General features: G+C 41.8%; 1 protein-coding gene across 3 annotated transcripts in view; it reads left to right on the top strand.

Annotated features, from left to right (window-relative positions):
• Nucleotides 1-13,607, top strand: part of LOC115375274 (phospholipid-transporting ATPase ABCA1-like) — a 59,409-nt gene that overhangs the window by 42,594 nt on the left and 3,208 nt on the right. For 2 of the 3 annotated variants that reach the window (XM_030074717.1, XM_030074784.1), the window contains exons 18-47: nt 141-254; nt 523-697; nt 905-1,036; nt 1,570-1,709; nt 1,996-2,133; nt 2,378-2,607; nt 2,984-3,056; nt 3,315-3,517; nt 3,813-3,864; nt 4,109-4,225; nt 4,656-4,804; nt 5,089-5,213; nt 5,709-5,807; nt 6,239-6,428; nt 6,532-6,626; nt 6,777-6,809; nt 6,913-7,018; nt 7,625-7,699; nt 8,344-8,513; nt 8,674-8,851; nt 9,149-9,264; nt 9,395-9,539; nt 9,821-9,944; nt 10,222-10,351; nt 10,684-10,867; nt 11,573-11,679; nt 11,874-12,015; nt 12,174-12,308; nt 12,478-12,581; nt 13,101-13,193. In XM_030074717.1, coding sequence (XP_029930577.1) covers nt 141-254; nt 523-697; nt 905-1,036; nt 1,570-1,709; nt 1,996-2,133; nt 2,378-2,607; nt 2,984-3,056; nt 3,315-3,517; nt 3,813-3,864; nt 4,109-4,225; nt 4,656-4,804; nt 5,089-5,213; nt 5,709-5,807; nt 6,239-6,428; nt 6,532-6,626; nt 6,777-6,809; nt 6,913-7,018; nt 7,625-7,699; nt 8,344-8,513; nt 8,674-8,851; nt 9,149-9,264; nt 9,395-9,539; nt 9,821-9,944; nt 10,222-10,351; nt 10,684-10,867; nt 11,573-11,679; nt 11,874-12,015; nt 12,174-12,308; nt 12,478-12,581; nt 13,101-13,193 — 3,874 coding nt within the window. The remainder of the gene's footprint in view (nt 1-140; nt 255-522; nt 698-904; nt 1,037-1,569; nt 1,710-1,995; nt 2,134-2,377; nt 2,608-2,983; nt 3,057-3,314; nt 3,518-3,812; nt 3,865-4,108; nt 4,226-4,655; nt 4,805-5,088; nt 5,214-5,708; nt 5,808-6,238; nt 6,429-6,531; nt 6,627-6,776; nt 6,810-6,912; nt 7,019-7,624; nt 7,700-8,343; nt 8,514-8,673; nt 8,852-9,148; nt 9,265-9,394; nt 9,540-9,820; nt 9,945-10,221; nt 10,352-10,683; nt 10,868-11,572; nt 11,680-11,873; nt 12,016-12,173; nt 12,309-12,477; nt 12,582-13,100; nt 13,194-13,607) is intronic. The other variant, XM_030074820.1, reaches the window with a different exon arrangement.

Below are 13,607 nucleotides of genomic sequence, written 5' to 3'. Positions count from 1 at the left end.
CTTTACCTGTGAAAAATAATCAGCCCAACAGCATGCCCACCTGTGCTACATTTACCTTCATTTTGTGCTCTCCTGTGGATTGTGACCTTGTTTTTAGGATGTTGTGCTGTGCAGTAATGAACAATATGTCTCCCCTTCAGGCCAGTATGGGATCCCCAGACCTTGGTATTTCCTCTTCACTAAGACCTACTGGTGTGGAGAATCAGAGAACAAGAACATCTCCACCCCTCTGGGGAAGAAGGGCAATGCTGACGGTACAAATCATGATCATCTAATGGTGTTTTTTGATTTGACAGACTAACTCCAGCTAATGCTTAGAATGAACATAGCATATTCTGCAGCATTTCCATGTTGTTGGTTGACCAATCAGTTCAGAAGTTTAAAGTGTGGATAGATGACGTTCTACTGAAATACTTCCCTGAACTGTTTATCTCAACCTTTTCTTGGCTCTTAGCTCTTTTCTTAACCAAGGTCCTTTCAATTGCCAGTTCATTTCACTGTATTTCATGTCTTTCCATGCAGCGGTGTGTATTGAGGAGGAGCCATCCCACATCAATCCCGGTGTGTACATCAAGAACTTGGTGAAGGTCTACAGCAATGGAAACAAATTGGCTGTGGACGGACTGAGTCTGGGATTTTATGAAGGACAGATCACTTCCTTCCTGGGCCACAACGGAGCTGGCAAGACCACAACTATGTAAGATAATATTCACGTAATATGTAACATACATATTACATCCATGTCTTCAGTTCCTCAGTACATCATATTATTAAAATTTGTCGGCACATTAAATGGGTTTGGTTGGACTTGAGTTTAGCTGAGTTGGATGGTCAAAAATAGCTGGGAGAACTTGATCACGTACTAATTGCAGTGGTGATGACGTTCCTGCCTGGTTCCCAATAGGTCAATCCTGACGGGGTTGTTCCCGCCCACCTCTGGTACCGCCTACATCCTTGGAAAGGACATCCGGACTGAGCTCAGCACCATCCGGCAGAACCTGGGCGTCTGTCCCCAGCACAACGTACTTTTCAGCATGTATGTATCCAGTGTTATGTATTGGCGCCAATACAAGCAATATACCATCATCACTTGGGTCTACATACCTCAGTTTTGTATTATAAGTGTGTCAGTACAGCACCATTATGCATAATTACTAGAAACAAAATTTTAAAATGTGTTTCCTCTATCAAAACTGAAATCTTATGTGTCTTTCCCTTTGTGAAGACTTAAGATTGCTCTCGTACTATTCAAGTCCTTTAAAACGGACTCTCTTTTCCCTATCCATGAGTATCCTGACCAACCGTTTTTGACCAGTATGTTATTTTTGTAGTTTTTATGCATGAATTGTGTAGTACCAAATTTGTTTACCCAGGTGTTAAACTGGCCGTATACATCTACATGGGTGATTGGATCTTCACTACACCCAGATTTGATGCATCTTTGCTCTGTGTGATTGCAGTCCACCCTTACTTCTGAACATGTTGACAGATATTTGTCCTGTTGTTCGAACAATCATGGATTTTACCTTGATTCCTAAATATGTGATGTGTTGATTTGGTGTAACCCAGGCTGACAGTGGAGGAACACATCTGGTTCTACGCTCGTCTGAAGGGCCTGCCGGAGGACAGGGTGAAGGCTGAGATGGAGCAGATCGTTAATGACATCGGACTGCCTCACAAACGAAAGTCCCGCACCAGCACCCTGTCCGGTCAGTTTGAGTTTTTCCCTAATGCCGTTTTCAGTGTTATCTTCAAAAGTCTTATTCAATCGAACGTAATGTGCTTACCATACTTAAATTTAAATGGGAAAGGAAAATATTGTTACTGTGACTTAAATGTAGTTATGTAGTCCAGGGAAACATTTTTTCCGTGTGTATCATTTTGTAACATATCAAAATGGTAGAAAATCCAGTTACTACCGAAGCCTATTGCCATAGAAGCCTCATACATACTGGATGTAAGTTTCTGAATGTTTGACCCTGTGTTTTTTTTTAGGGGGTATGCAGAGGAAGCTATCTGTGGCCCTGGCCTTTGTTGGGGGGTCAAAGGTTGTGATCCTGGATGAACCAACTGCTGGGGTTGACCCGTATGCACGCAGGGGCATCTGGGACCTGCTGCTCAAATATAGACAAGGTAAATGCAGCTATTAGCTTCTTGGTCAATAGTTGTTTTTTTTGTTTTGTTTTGTTTTTTTTTTTATGGATCTGCAGTGAATGTGAGGAATTGGCTGCACCACTGGTTATTTTTAAGCTACACAGAATGCACAAATGAAGAGCTATAAAGGTTACACTTCAAGAAAACAACTACTTGATCAAGTTTAATAATACTATTGTACATGTTTAACTTTTCTAATCTGCTCTGTCTGTTCATCTCTCAGGCCGAACCATCATCCTGTCCACCCATCACATGGATGAGGCCGACATCCTGGGTGACCGTATCGCTATCATTTCCCACGGCAGGCTGTGTTGTGTAGGCTCCTCTCTCTTCCTGAAGACCCAGCTAGGGACAGGCTACTACCTGACCCTGGTCAAGAGAGACTACGACCTGACCCTCCAGTCCTGCAGGAACTCTGCCAGCACCGTCTCCTACAGCAAGAAAACCGAGAAGGTGAGACAAATGTTAATTTAATAGTGCCGTATGCTCTGTGGAAAAGACAGGAGAGGAGAAGTCATACTCTTGGTCTCTTTCTGATTTAGGGATAGCTTAGAGGAAGAGCAGTTTATCGGGTTTCCCTTTGTCACACTGTCTTCAGAACTACAATGAAAACTTCTTCTTGTGAGAGATATTAGGGTTTCATCAGTAAGAGAGAAATTAAAATAGAAGCAGGGTTTGTTTTTGTCAGTGAGATTGAATTACTACATTTAAGCAAGGTACTTTGAAAGGTACTTTGAGTCTTGCAATCAGATTTTTGTAGCAGGATGAAAGGAATTCATTTATCTAGTCTTTTTATTATTAATGTGTTGACCTTTTTTCCTTATCTTAGGAGGACAGTGTATCAGAGAGCAGTTCTGACGCTGGTTTGGGCAGTGAACCAGAGAGCGAAACCACCACAATTGGTAAGACAAACAGATGATAAATTACCACCTGAAAGCTATACTGGAAATCATTTGCAAAAATCTCCATCTTATCACCCAAAATCAAAAAGACGGACTGTAACAGAGAAAAGCGCCTCATCACCAGCAGATTTTTCAAACTGTCTCCTCTCGCTGCCAATGTATGAAAATGCTTCTAGACAATGTGATGATGACCATGACTGAAATGATGAATACAAGATGTTTATTCCCTCATACTTACCCTCTTTCTCTTCCCTCCAGATGTGTCCCTCATCTCCAATGTGATCTTCAAGCATGTCCCAGAGGCTCGGCTGGTGGAGGACCTGGGCCACGAGCTCACCTATATCCTGCCCTACCAGTCCGCTAAAGACGGCGCCTTTGTAGAGCTCTTCCACGAGATTGATGACCGACTCACCGACCTGGGAATATCTAGCTATGGAATATCTGACACCACCTTGGAGGAGGTAAAGAGTTTACCCAACTTCTTAGTGGGGCATCAGTCTGTCCAATCTAAATTCAAAGTAGACATCATAGTTGGAAGAACAAAATCAGTGTTCATATTGTGAGAATGTAAAGTAATTTTGGTGGTGATTATTGCATAATATAGCAACATATTGTTTGTGTCTTCTTTCCTTTCATTATAAAACCACAGTACAATCCCACGTGTTTTCTGTCAGTTCAACCCATTGCAGCAGCTGATACTTCATGTGCAGATCATTGAACTTTTTTTTTTTTTTTTAATCTAATCTCATACATCAGATTTTCCTGAAAGTTGCTGAAGACAGTGGAGTGGATGCTGTTGAACTCTCAGGTGAGATTTACAGCACAATGTACACTGATGGCCTTATGTTTGGTTCAAATAATAAAATTGCATCTCCAAAGAAATGCAAGTTTTACAGCTTTATTGTTTTATACACGTTGCATTTAAAAGATGGTGGTTAAATCAAACACATAAGAAACAAGCAGAAAGAAAGTCCGAGATCAGTGCATTTATAGTGGTAACACCTGAAACTGAGGTAGCTCATGTTAAACTGTCGACTGTCCTGTGGCTGTAGACGGAGTGGTGCCAACCAGGAGTCGCCGCCGCCATGCATTTGGAGACCACCAGAGCTGCCTGAAGCCCTTCACTGAAGACGACAACTTTGATTTCAACGACTCTGAAGGTGATCCAGGTAGAACTGCACTACAATGCAGAGCAGTCCTCTTGCATGACATTTGTAGATTTTTCTATTTTAACGTATTTTAATTACAAAATGGTTAAGGGGTTTAAGGTTGGACTGAGGTTAGAGTTACATAAAATCCAATTTTTAACTGTCTGTGGCACCGAGCTGATCTTTGCTCAACTTTCCAAAGGGATCAGAATCATCTTTCATGCTGTTTAAAGAGCCATGAAAATAACAGATTTGTGCTACAAAGCATAAAAATCTGATGCTTAGTGCCGGAATAAATGTAGACTCAGACATGCATTAGTTACTGCAAACTCCTTTCTAGTCTCGTTAACAATTTATGATTAGCCAACATTGCTAAAAAGTCAGAACGTGCTCATCATGTTGTTAAATGTGCCGTGAGCTTACTCCTGTCTTTCCTGGTCTCCCTGTCCAGAATCCCGTGAGACGGACTGGCTTGGTGGAGCAGATGGTAAAGGTTCATACCAGGTGAAAGGCTGGAGTCTGAAGCGACAGCAGTTTGTTGCTTTACTCTGGAAACGATTCCTCTACGCTCGCCGCTCCAGGAAAGGCTTCTTTGCTCAGGTGAGCTGATAATATGCCACATGTTTCTCATACAGAGATAACTGCTCAGTAAGTCATCCTGCCTCACATTAGTCTTGCACTACCAGTAGTGCAGAAACAACAAGTCATACTTCCTTAATTGGTTTATCTGATGATAAGTATCTGGGTTTTGAATCAGTGGTTTAAAGTTTAAAATTTGGGAATCACAAATTCTGGGGAAACAACTTTTCATGTTCATCAGTTGTGGTAAATCCTCCATCTCCAGTTCTACCCACTTTAAAAATAACCATTATGTTGTTTTCCAGATTGTTCTTCCAGCTGTGTTTGTGTGTATTGCCCTGGTGTTCAGCCTGATTGTTCCTCCGTTTGGAAAGTACCCAAGTTTGGCCCTGCACCCCGGCATGTATGAAGAACAGTTCACCTTCATCAGGTAAGATATTTAAACATGAAAGTAAAACATGAAAGTAGGAAAATGGCATAAGTTTAAGGAAGTGATTATGCAAGACACTATGCATGCCTGTGATTTTGTGTGTGTGTGTGTGTGTGTGTGTGTGTGTGTGTGTGTGTGACAATATGTGACATATATGTGACAATATGTGACAATGTGTGTACAAAATTCCAGTTTCCACTTTAAAGGCCCTGTGGGTTTTGCCTGATGCTTCAGAAATGTGATAATTATCACACAGTGCAATTAAGTTACTTTAAATGTCATTGTAAATACTACTTTATTACTGCAATCTTCCAAATGATTTGTCTTGTCATTGACTCATAACTCATGCACTTCTCCACCTCTTGATTGTACAAGTTTATTGAAGATCAGAATTAAAATAAAAATTTGAGCCACATCAAATTAGACCATTCTCATTCAAGACACTTAATAAACACTGTGTTATTAAAAAGTTGTTGTGTCTTTGTCTCTTCGCAGTAACGATGCACCTGAGGACCCTCAAACCAACAAACTGCTGGGAGCTCTGACTGAAAAACCAGGATTTGGAACGCGCTGCATGGAAGGAGAACCCATACCGTGAGTGTTTTTTGCTTGTTCGTTCATTTGTTTGTTTGTCCTTGTCCTCATTCTCTGGAAAAAGAAATAAAAGTTGACAGCATCCAAAAAGATACAAATATAATACACACAAATATTTTTCATGAAAGTGCAAAAATACACATTCATTCACTCAAACATGAAATAGTTCCATGACCTTGGTTTAATTTGGTCATGAAAATGTAGTTTTTGCTATTTTAACAAGATTTTCTAGACTGATATTATTATAATTCTCTTTCATGTCCACCAGTTGCCTTTTTCCTGTCCACGTGTCCATTCACATGTTTGTCACATCACACTGTTTTTTACGCAGTGCTCTTGGTTTAACTAGTAGTTCCTGCTTTCAAATAATAGCTATACAGTAATACACAATCATCAGTATCTATAACAACCTGTGTGTGTCTGTGCTGCAGTGAAGCTCCCTGTAAGTCAGTGGAGGATGAGTGGTCGGTGCCCGAGATCGCTCCGAGTGTGAAGGACTTATTCACCATAGGGAACTGGTCCATGGAGAATCCCTCCCCGCTGTGTGAGTGCAGCTGTGATGGACGCAAGAAGATGCTGCCAGAGTGCCCGCCTGGTGCAGGGGGACTGCCACCACCACAGGTTAGGGATACACATACACAATTAGCCATGAATAAAACAATGAAAAGGGACACTAACATTAAACTAAACTTGTGTGTGTGTGTGCGTGTGTGTGTACATCCAGATGAAAATCAGTGAAACAGACACTCTGCAGAACCTGACTGGCAGAAACATCTCCGACTATCTGGTCAAAACCTACGCTCAGATCATCGGCAAGAGGTAGTGTAACACTCTCTAATCACAGCGCATTTTTGATTTTATCATCGTCTTTTTAGGAATGTATTGGTAATCTTTGACTGTTTGAAACCTTGTAATTTCTTGTTCATTGTATTAAGTTTCCACTGAAGGCGACTTTTTCTTCCCTCACAGTTTGAAGAACAAGATTTGGGTCAACGAGTTCAGGTACATTTTCAGATGTTAATTTCAAACTTGACTTGATATTGAACTGAACACCATATTTTTACTCTCTCCTTTGCTGATACTAAAATTTGTGTGTTTTATACAGATATGGTGGATTCTCATTGGGCACCAGGGGTTCTCAGCTCCTCCCTCATCGTGACGAGGTTGATGATGCCATCGCTCAGCTCCGAGCACGTTTCCGACTGGAGAGGGTAAGACAGTCAACTTACACACATTATGTGGCATCCTTCAGTACAGGGCACTGTCTAAAGAAACCTCATGCATATGAAAAACCTGCATTCTGAATTTATTGTTCAGTGGTATTCGAGAAGCAGATTCACATCGGTCAGTCAAGGCTAAAACATGTCACTCTTCTACACATGGACACATTCAAACTTCATCATGATGCCCAGCACTGGAGAAAAAAAATGTCCTTAAACAATCTTTGTTCTTTATTGAGTAGTATTTATTGAACAGAACAAAGGAAAAGTTATGTTAATGTGAAAATGTATCTCCCACAATGCTCTTACCATATTCAGAAATAGTCATCTCCTTGAATGCACCACGTTAGTTCACAGATCTGGACTTCTTCATCTTAACTTCTTTTCTGTATTGTGTGTTCTCCAAACTTCTGTTGTTTTACCTATGGCTGCTGTAAAAATAACTAGACTTAAACACAGATTAATGTCACTGCATATCTTAACCATGTTACTTTCTCCATGCACTTAAGCAAGATCTCCTCTCTCCCTCTCCCACCCTCTGTCTCTTTCCTTCTCTCTCCTTCTCTCTCTCTCTCGTTGACCTTGTTGTCCCTCCAGGGAACTGCAGCTGATCGTTTCTTTCGCAGTCTATCCAGTTTCATGCAGGGATTGGACACCAAGAATAACGTCAAGGTTCGCAGATACACACACACACACACACAAGCTTGTTATACAACTGCACGTGGCTCTGCAGGTTGCCTTAAAGATTTCTCACCAATTTCTCGAGCAATGTGACTGTTTCAACCCGCATTGAACTCATCTGATATGCCTCCGTTGCTCCATTCAGGTTGTGTAATTTACTTGCATAATAATTACTTGCTCTGTGTTTTGTGGGAGATTAAACAGCTACATGATTTCACAATATCAGCTTGTCCTTTTTGAGAAAGATATCAAACATCTCATTTTTACATCTTTAATTTTACATTTTATGCACTTAAATAGTATTGTTATAAATGAAACTAACAATGCTTAAACCTTTAGGATACCAAAAATGATAACTAAAAATATGAAGTGCAAAAGTTAGGACCTTGTAATAGTCCTATGAACAAAAGTAGAGCCCCTCATATCTGTTCAGAAACATTTCACCTTTGCTAAAAGGGTGCAGTGGACAGAGCATGCTGCCATTTCATGTGTAGAGGGAGGCAGGTGTTGCAAACTTAGGGCTTTCACCTGGCCAATAAGCTGCTGGTCTATCAATTTACCTCCAATATGTTTGCAGGAAGCTGTATCTGTGTTTTCATATTAAAGAAAGTTAAATTTCATGTCCTCCTTTCCAGATCTGGTTTAACAACAAGGGCTGGCACAGCATTGGCGCCTTCCTCAACGTGATGAACAATGGAATCCTGCGAGCCAGTCTGCCCGCCGACAAAGACCCCGGGAAGTTTGGCATCACCGCCTTCAACCACCCGCTCAACCTGACCAAGGAGCAGCTGTCGCAGGTCGCACTGTGAGTGTTAAGGCCAAAGGGGGTGTTTAAGTAGTTTTAATATTTCCCAGAGCATGGCTTGTTTCTCCAGCAAATACAGTATTTACATGTTTTTTTTTTCTTTTCTCTTCTGCTCCTCTGTCATCCTCACCCTTCTCTCTCACAACCCTTCTGTCCTTAGTATGACAACATCGGTAGACGTACTGGTGTCCATCTGTGTGATCTTCGCCATGTCCTTTGTGCCGGCCAGCTTCGTGGTCTTCCTCATCCAGGAGAGGGTGAACAAGGCCAAACATATGCAGTTTATCAGTGGAGTGCAGCCGTTCCTTTACTGGCTGGCCAACTTCGTCTGGGACATGGTAAGACACCTTCACCGTAGTCCAGCTGTACCCTCTGTGGTGTTCACACTGCCACCCAAAGGCAATCTGTGGGAATCTCTCCACACCTTGTTTTTGTGACAGCTTGTTACTGAGCAGTATTCCCTTTATTTTTAGTAGTAGTAACAAAATCTCTTTGCCAAACTCAGTGAAAATGTTAATTTATAATAGTAAAGACAAAAAAATCGAAACATTCCTGCATGAAGTTCCTGTCTTGTCCTTATAAAATAAGATTTAACATACAGTCTGATGGGACCTCTTCCTCTTCCTCTTTCACAGTGTAACTACATTGTCCCGGCCACGCTGGTCATCATCATCTTTGTGTGTTTCCAACAAGACGCCTATGTCTCTTCTACCAATCTGCCTGTGCTGGCCTTACTGCTACTGCTCTATGGGTGAGACAGATATATACCATTTGTGTTTGTTTGTTTGTTTGTTTGTTTGTTTCCTAAAATCTTTTACTCCCTCTTCTTCTTCCCCAACATCTCTTCATCTCATGTTGTCTTTGTGTGTCTCTCTCTCCAGCTGGTCCATCACCCCTCTGATGTATCCAGCCTCATTCTTCTTCAAGATCCCCAGCACCGCCTATGTGGTTCTGACCAGCGTTAACATCCTCATAGGAATCAACGGAAGCGTCTCCACATTTGTCCTGGAGCTCTTCGGAGGCAATGTAAATAATGTCAAATCAAGCTGTCTCTGTGTTTTTGTTCAGTCACTTAAGAGTAGATGCTTTAACCCTGTTACAATTGTGGTAAATGCAGTGGTAATTCTGTTCAGACCAGTTTGTTTGTTTTTTTTGTTTTTTGTTTTTTTTGGTAAATGTGACAGCTTGTCTTAGATTCAAAATGTCTCTCACTATAACGGGAGAAGATATATCTAGAAGAGGAAGGCATGAAAAAGTGTAGGCTTAATTAATTTAATAATTTTGTTGATTTCACTTCTCTGTTTCAGGAGATTGGAGGTGTCAACGACATTCTGAAGAACGTGTTCCTCATCTTCCCTCACTTTTGCCTGGGCAGAGGACTGATCGACATGGTGAAGAACCAGGCCATGGCCGACGCTCTGGAGAGATTTGGTAAGGACGGTAGCATAGGCTAGGATGTTTAGCAATATGAAACACACTCTGCAGTGCTGAGCAGATTCTGTCAGAATACCCTGGAGCAGAACAGAAAATTTTACAAAAACGCCTAATACAGCACATAATCTGAGCAATGAAATAAATGTAGGTGTTGACCAGGTAACCAAAAGAACTTGTCCAAGTCAGATGTAAAGATGTAAAGGTACAGCTTAAGGCTTTTTGCTTGTAATAATACAAATATGTCTTTCCTGTTCTTCTGGTCATGGTTCTGTAGGTGAAAACCGATTCCGTTCCCCTCTGGCCTGGGACATGGTGGGGAAGAACCTGTTTGCTATGGCCATAGAGGGCGTGATCTTCTTCTGCATCACCGTCCTCATCCAATACCGCTTCTGCATCAAAGCCAGGTGGGTGGCATCCACCTTCTTGTTGGTGGCTTGCCCAGCAACAAGCAACCAAACAAACTGCCATTCTTCACACACTATTCAACATATAAAACACTATACACCATTCATAATCATCCTCAGTTTGGAGTTTACTTCTTCCCATAACACAGTCCTCCGTGCAAACTTATAAGCTTAAACAAGTGCTCTCTTGGAGGGGGTTTTAAGGGTTTGACAAACTTGTAGAAGTTGGATTCCTCATCAGTTGACAGTCTGACCCCAGGTTTGACTCTGAAACATGCCTTGTGATTTTGACTCTAGTATGACTTCTCCCTGCTCTGTATGTGAATTCCCAGGTCATCTAGCAGTCATCTGAAGCCCATTGGAGAAGAGGATGAGGACGTGGCCAGAGAGAGACAGAGGATTCTGAGTGGAGGGGGACAGTCGGACATCCTGGAGCTCAGACAGCTCACCAAAGTCTACAAGCGGAAACAGAAGCCTGCAGTGGACCGGCTGTGTGTTGGCATCCCTCCTGGAGAGGTGAGATAGAGATCTTACCCCTGCTACTTCACGCATGACGCTGTCCAGACCTCTTAGAAAAATCATGCTGTCCTCTCTACATAAAGCATAACCACAGACATTCAGTGTTTCATTTCACACCATGGACTTTGCGTAATTCATTTTTCATAATGTTTCCTTAAGAAATATTTGTTGCATCAGATGTCTGGGCCCTTTTGCTCTAATCCTTGTTAGACCATTTCACTGATTGCAACCTGCTTTTAGAGTGTCAGCCAAATACCTACTGTTACAGCTCTTGTGTAAGAACCATCTCTTTGACCCAAAAATGTACATGTAATTTCTTACTGGTTTGTTAATGTTGTTCTAATCTGGTAAACAGTCTTGTTTCTGCTACAGCTGAGCTAGAAAACCATTTAATGCATTGATTGTGTGAAACAGGGTCTTAAGTACTGTATACTCTGCTATATTCCACTAACAAAAAAAACATTTGTATTTCTTCTCCAGAGAATTTATCAAATTTATCAAATCCCCTGATGCACCCTATCTATACACTTCTGTGAACTATGTTATATTCCAGGAATTACATTACAACAGGAACATTGTAAATTCAAGATAAGATACATGAAGATATGTTTGAATGAGCAGCATAGAGAAACAGCCTTAGCAATCCAACAGCATTAACCAACTCACAAATCAAAGTCAACATGGTCTCTCTTTCACTTGTAGTGCTTTGGTTTGCTGGGCGTGAATGGAGCAGGAAAAACAAGCACCTTTAAAATGCTGACAGGAGACTCTTTGGTTACCAGTGGAGAAGCCTACCTGGCCGGCAAGAGGTAATAAACATAAAAAATGTACAACATATTTAATAACTTATATTGGACTTGGATTTAATATAGTAGTAATATACTTTATTTGCATACTATACTGCGACTCAATACTAGACTGAATTAGCTGTATATTTTTGCATTGTTGAGTGCTTTATTTGAAACTTCTCCAACCCTCTGTGTGTGCGTTTCTCACACTCCAGTGTTACTACTGAGATAGACGAGGTGCATCAGAACATGGGCTACTGTCCTCAGTTTGATGCCATCAACGACCTGCTGACGGGCCGAGAGCACCTCGAGTTTTACGCCATTCTGAGAGGAGTGCCTGAGAAGGAAGTGTGTGAGGTCAGGAAACACACATCACAACACACACACTTGGGCAATCATATCACAATCATATAAAGTAAACAGAAATACAGAAGAAAAAGCACACTCACAAGGACTTTGTGGGAACTCAGGCCTACCATCAGTATATTCATAAAGGTTCCTCTTATGTCCACTAGGTGGCAGAGTGGGGCATCCGCAAACTGGGGCTGATGAAGTATGTGGACAAGGCGGCGGGCAGCTACAGTGGAGGAAACATGAGGAAACTGTCCACCGCTATGGCTCTCATAGGAGGACCGCCTGTTGTCTTCCTGGTGAGTCGACCACTTTCAAACACACAAACACAGCTCATCGATTAATGATCAGTCACATAAAGCCGGATGGCTGGTCACAGAGTCTGTCTGCCCGATGACCCTGGATTCTGTCTTCTGCATTGTATATTCTGGCAGCAGCTGAGTTGTATCCGTTATTTTATGCTGACAGGATGAACCGACAACAGGAATGGACCCTAAGGCGCGCCGGGCCCTGTGGAACGCCATCCTGAGTATTATCAAAGAGGGACGATCTGTCGTCCTCACTTCTCACAGGTTAGACTGAGGCACAGATTTACATCCTTTCAGTCTACTAATGAGCACACAGCTACATACAACAGCCCATTTGGCTTCGACGATAACAGGCGCACAGGACTTTCAGGTTACATAACACATCCCTCTGGCAGCCATGTTAGAGGTCCTCAGAATGCACGATGTGGGTGTCTCTTCCAGTCTGTTACATATTCAGACAGGATTTGAACTCAACTAATTCTCTGTGGGACCTCCATGATGGCCAGCTAGCTTGGTTTTCTCTCCCACCAGCTAGTTAACTGCATTCACCTGGTGCCCCAGGTATAAAATAGTTCCTGATGTCACAGCTGCTTGTTGAATGAAAACTGTCATGACTCTGAGTTCTGCAAACCAGGATTGCAAATCACTAATTTAGCCTACAATAATGCAACATATCAGCACATTATGACCCACTATTTGTTCTACAGTTGACTCACTGTTCATTTATGAGTTTTCTCTGAAACAACTCATCTAATTCTGGTGTTTTCTTGTGTTTTTTCTCAGTATGGAGGAGTGTGAGGCGCTGTGCACCAGGATGGCCATCATGGTCAACGGCAGGTTCCGCTGTCTGGGCAGCGTACAGCACCTCAAGAACAGGTGGGAACACACACCAGCAGCAGTTCAAAGATGTACCGGCATGTTTTACAAGAACTGAAGTGAACTGCTTGAGCTTGCTGCAGCTGACACTGTTGTGTCTTTGGCTAAAACCACTAATTTATCAGTTCCATATTAGGATTTTTCCATGTTTAGATTAGATTCGGTGGTTTTAAAGAAACTTTGCACTCATGACAGCACCATGACAAATACCCATGAAAACACAATAGTCATCTACATTTTCTTTTTCTCTTTATTTTGCCAGTCTCTAATAATTGATATAACACAATAATAATTCAGCTTGTAGCCAGCTGAGTAAAGTTTTTACATTTACTTATATAAACAGTCGATGTGTGTGGTAGGTCTTTCCCCAGCAAAAATCCTCTGGCACACAGGAAGTGATTTGCATTTCTACTT

The sequence above is a fragment of the Myripristis murdjan genome, chromosome 1, assembly GCF_902150065.1.
Source record: "Myripristis murdjan chromosome 1, fMyrMur1.1, whole genome shotgun sequence".
Classification (NCBI taxonomy): domain Eukaryota; kingdom Metazoa; phylum Chordata; class Actinopteri; order Holocentriformes; family Holocentridae; genus Myripristis; species Myripristis murdjan.
This window is presented reverse-complemented; position numbering and strand designations above follow the sequence as displayed.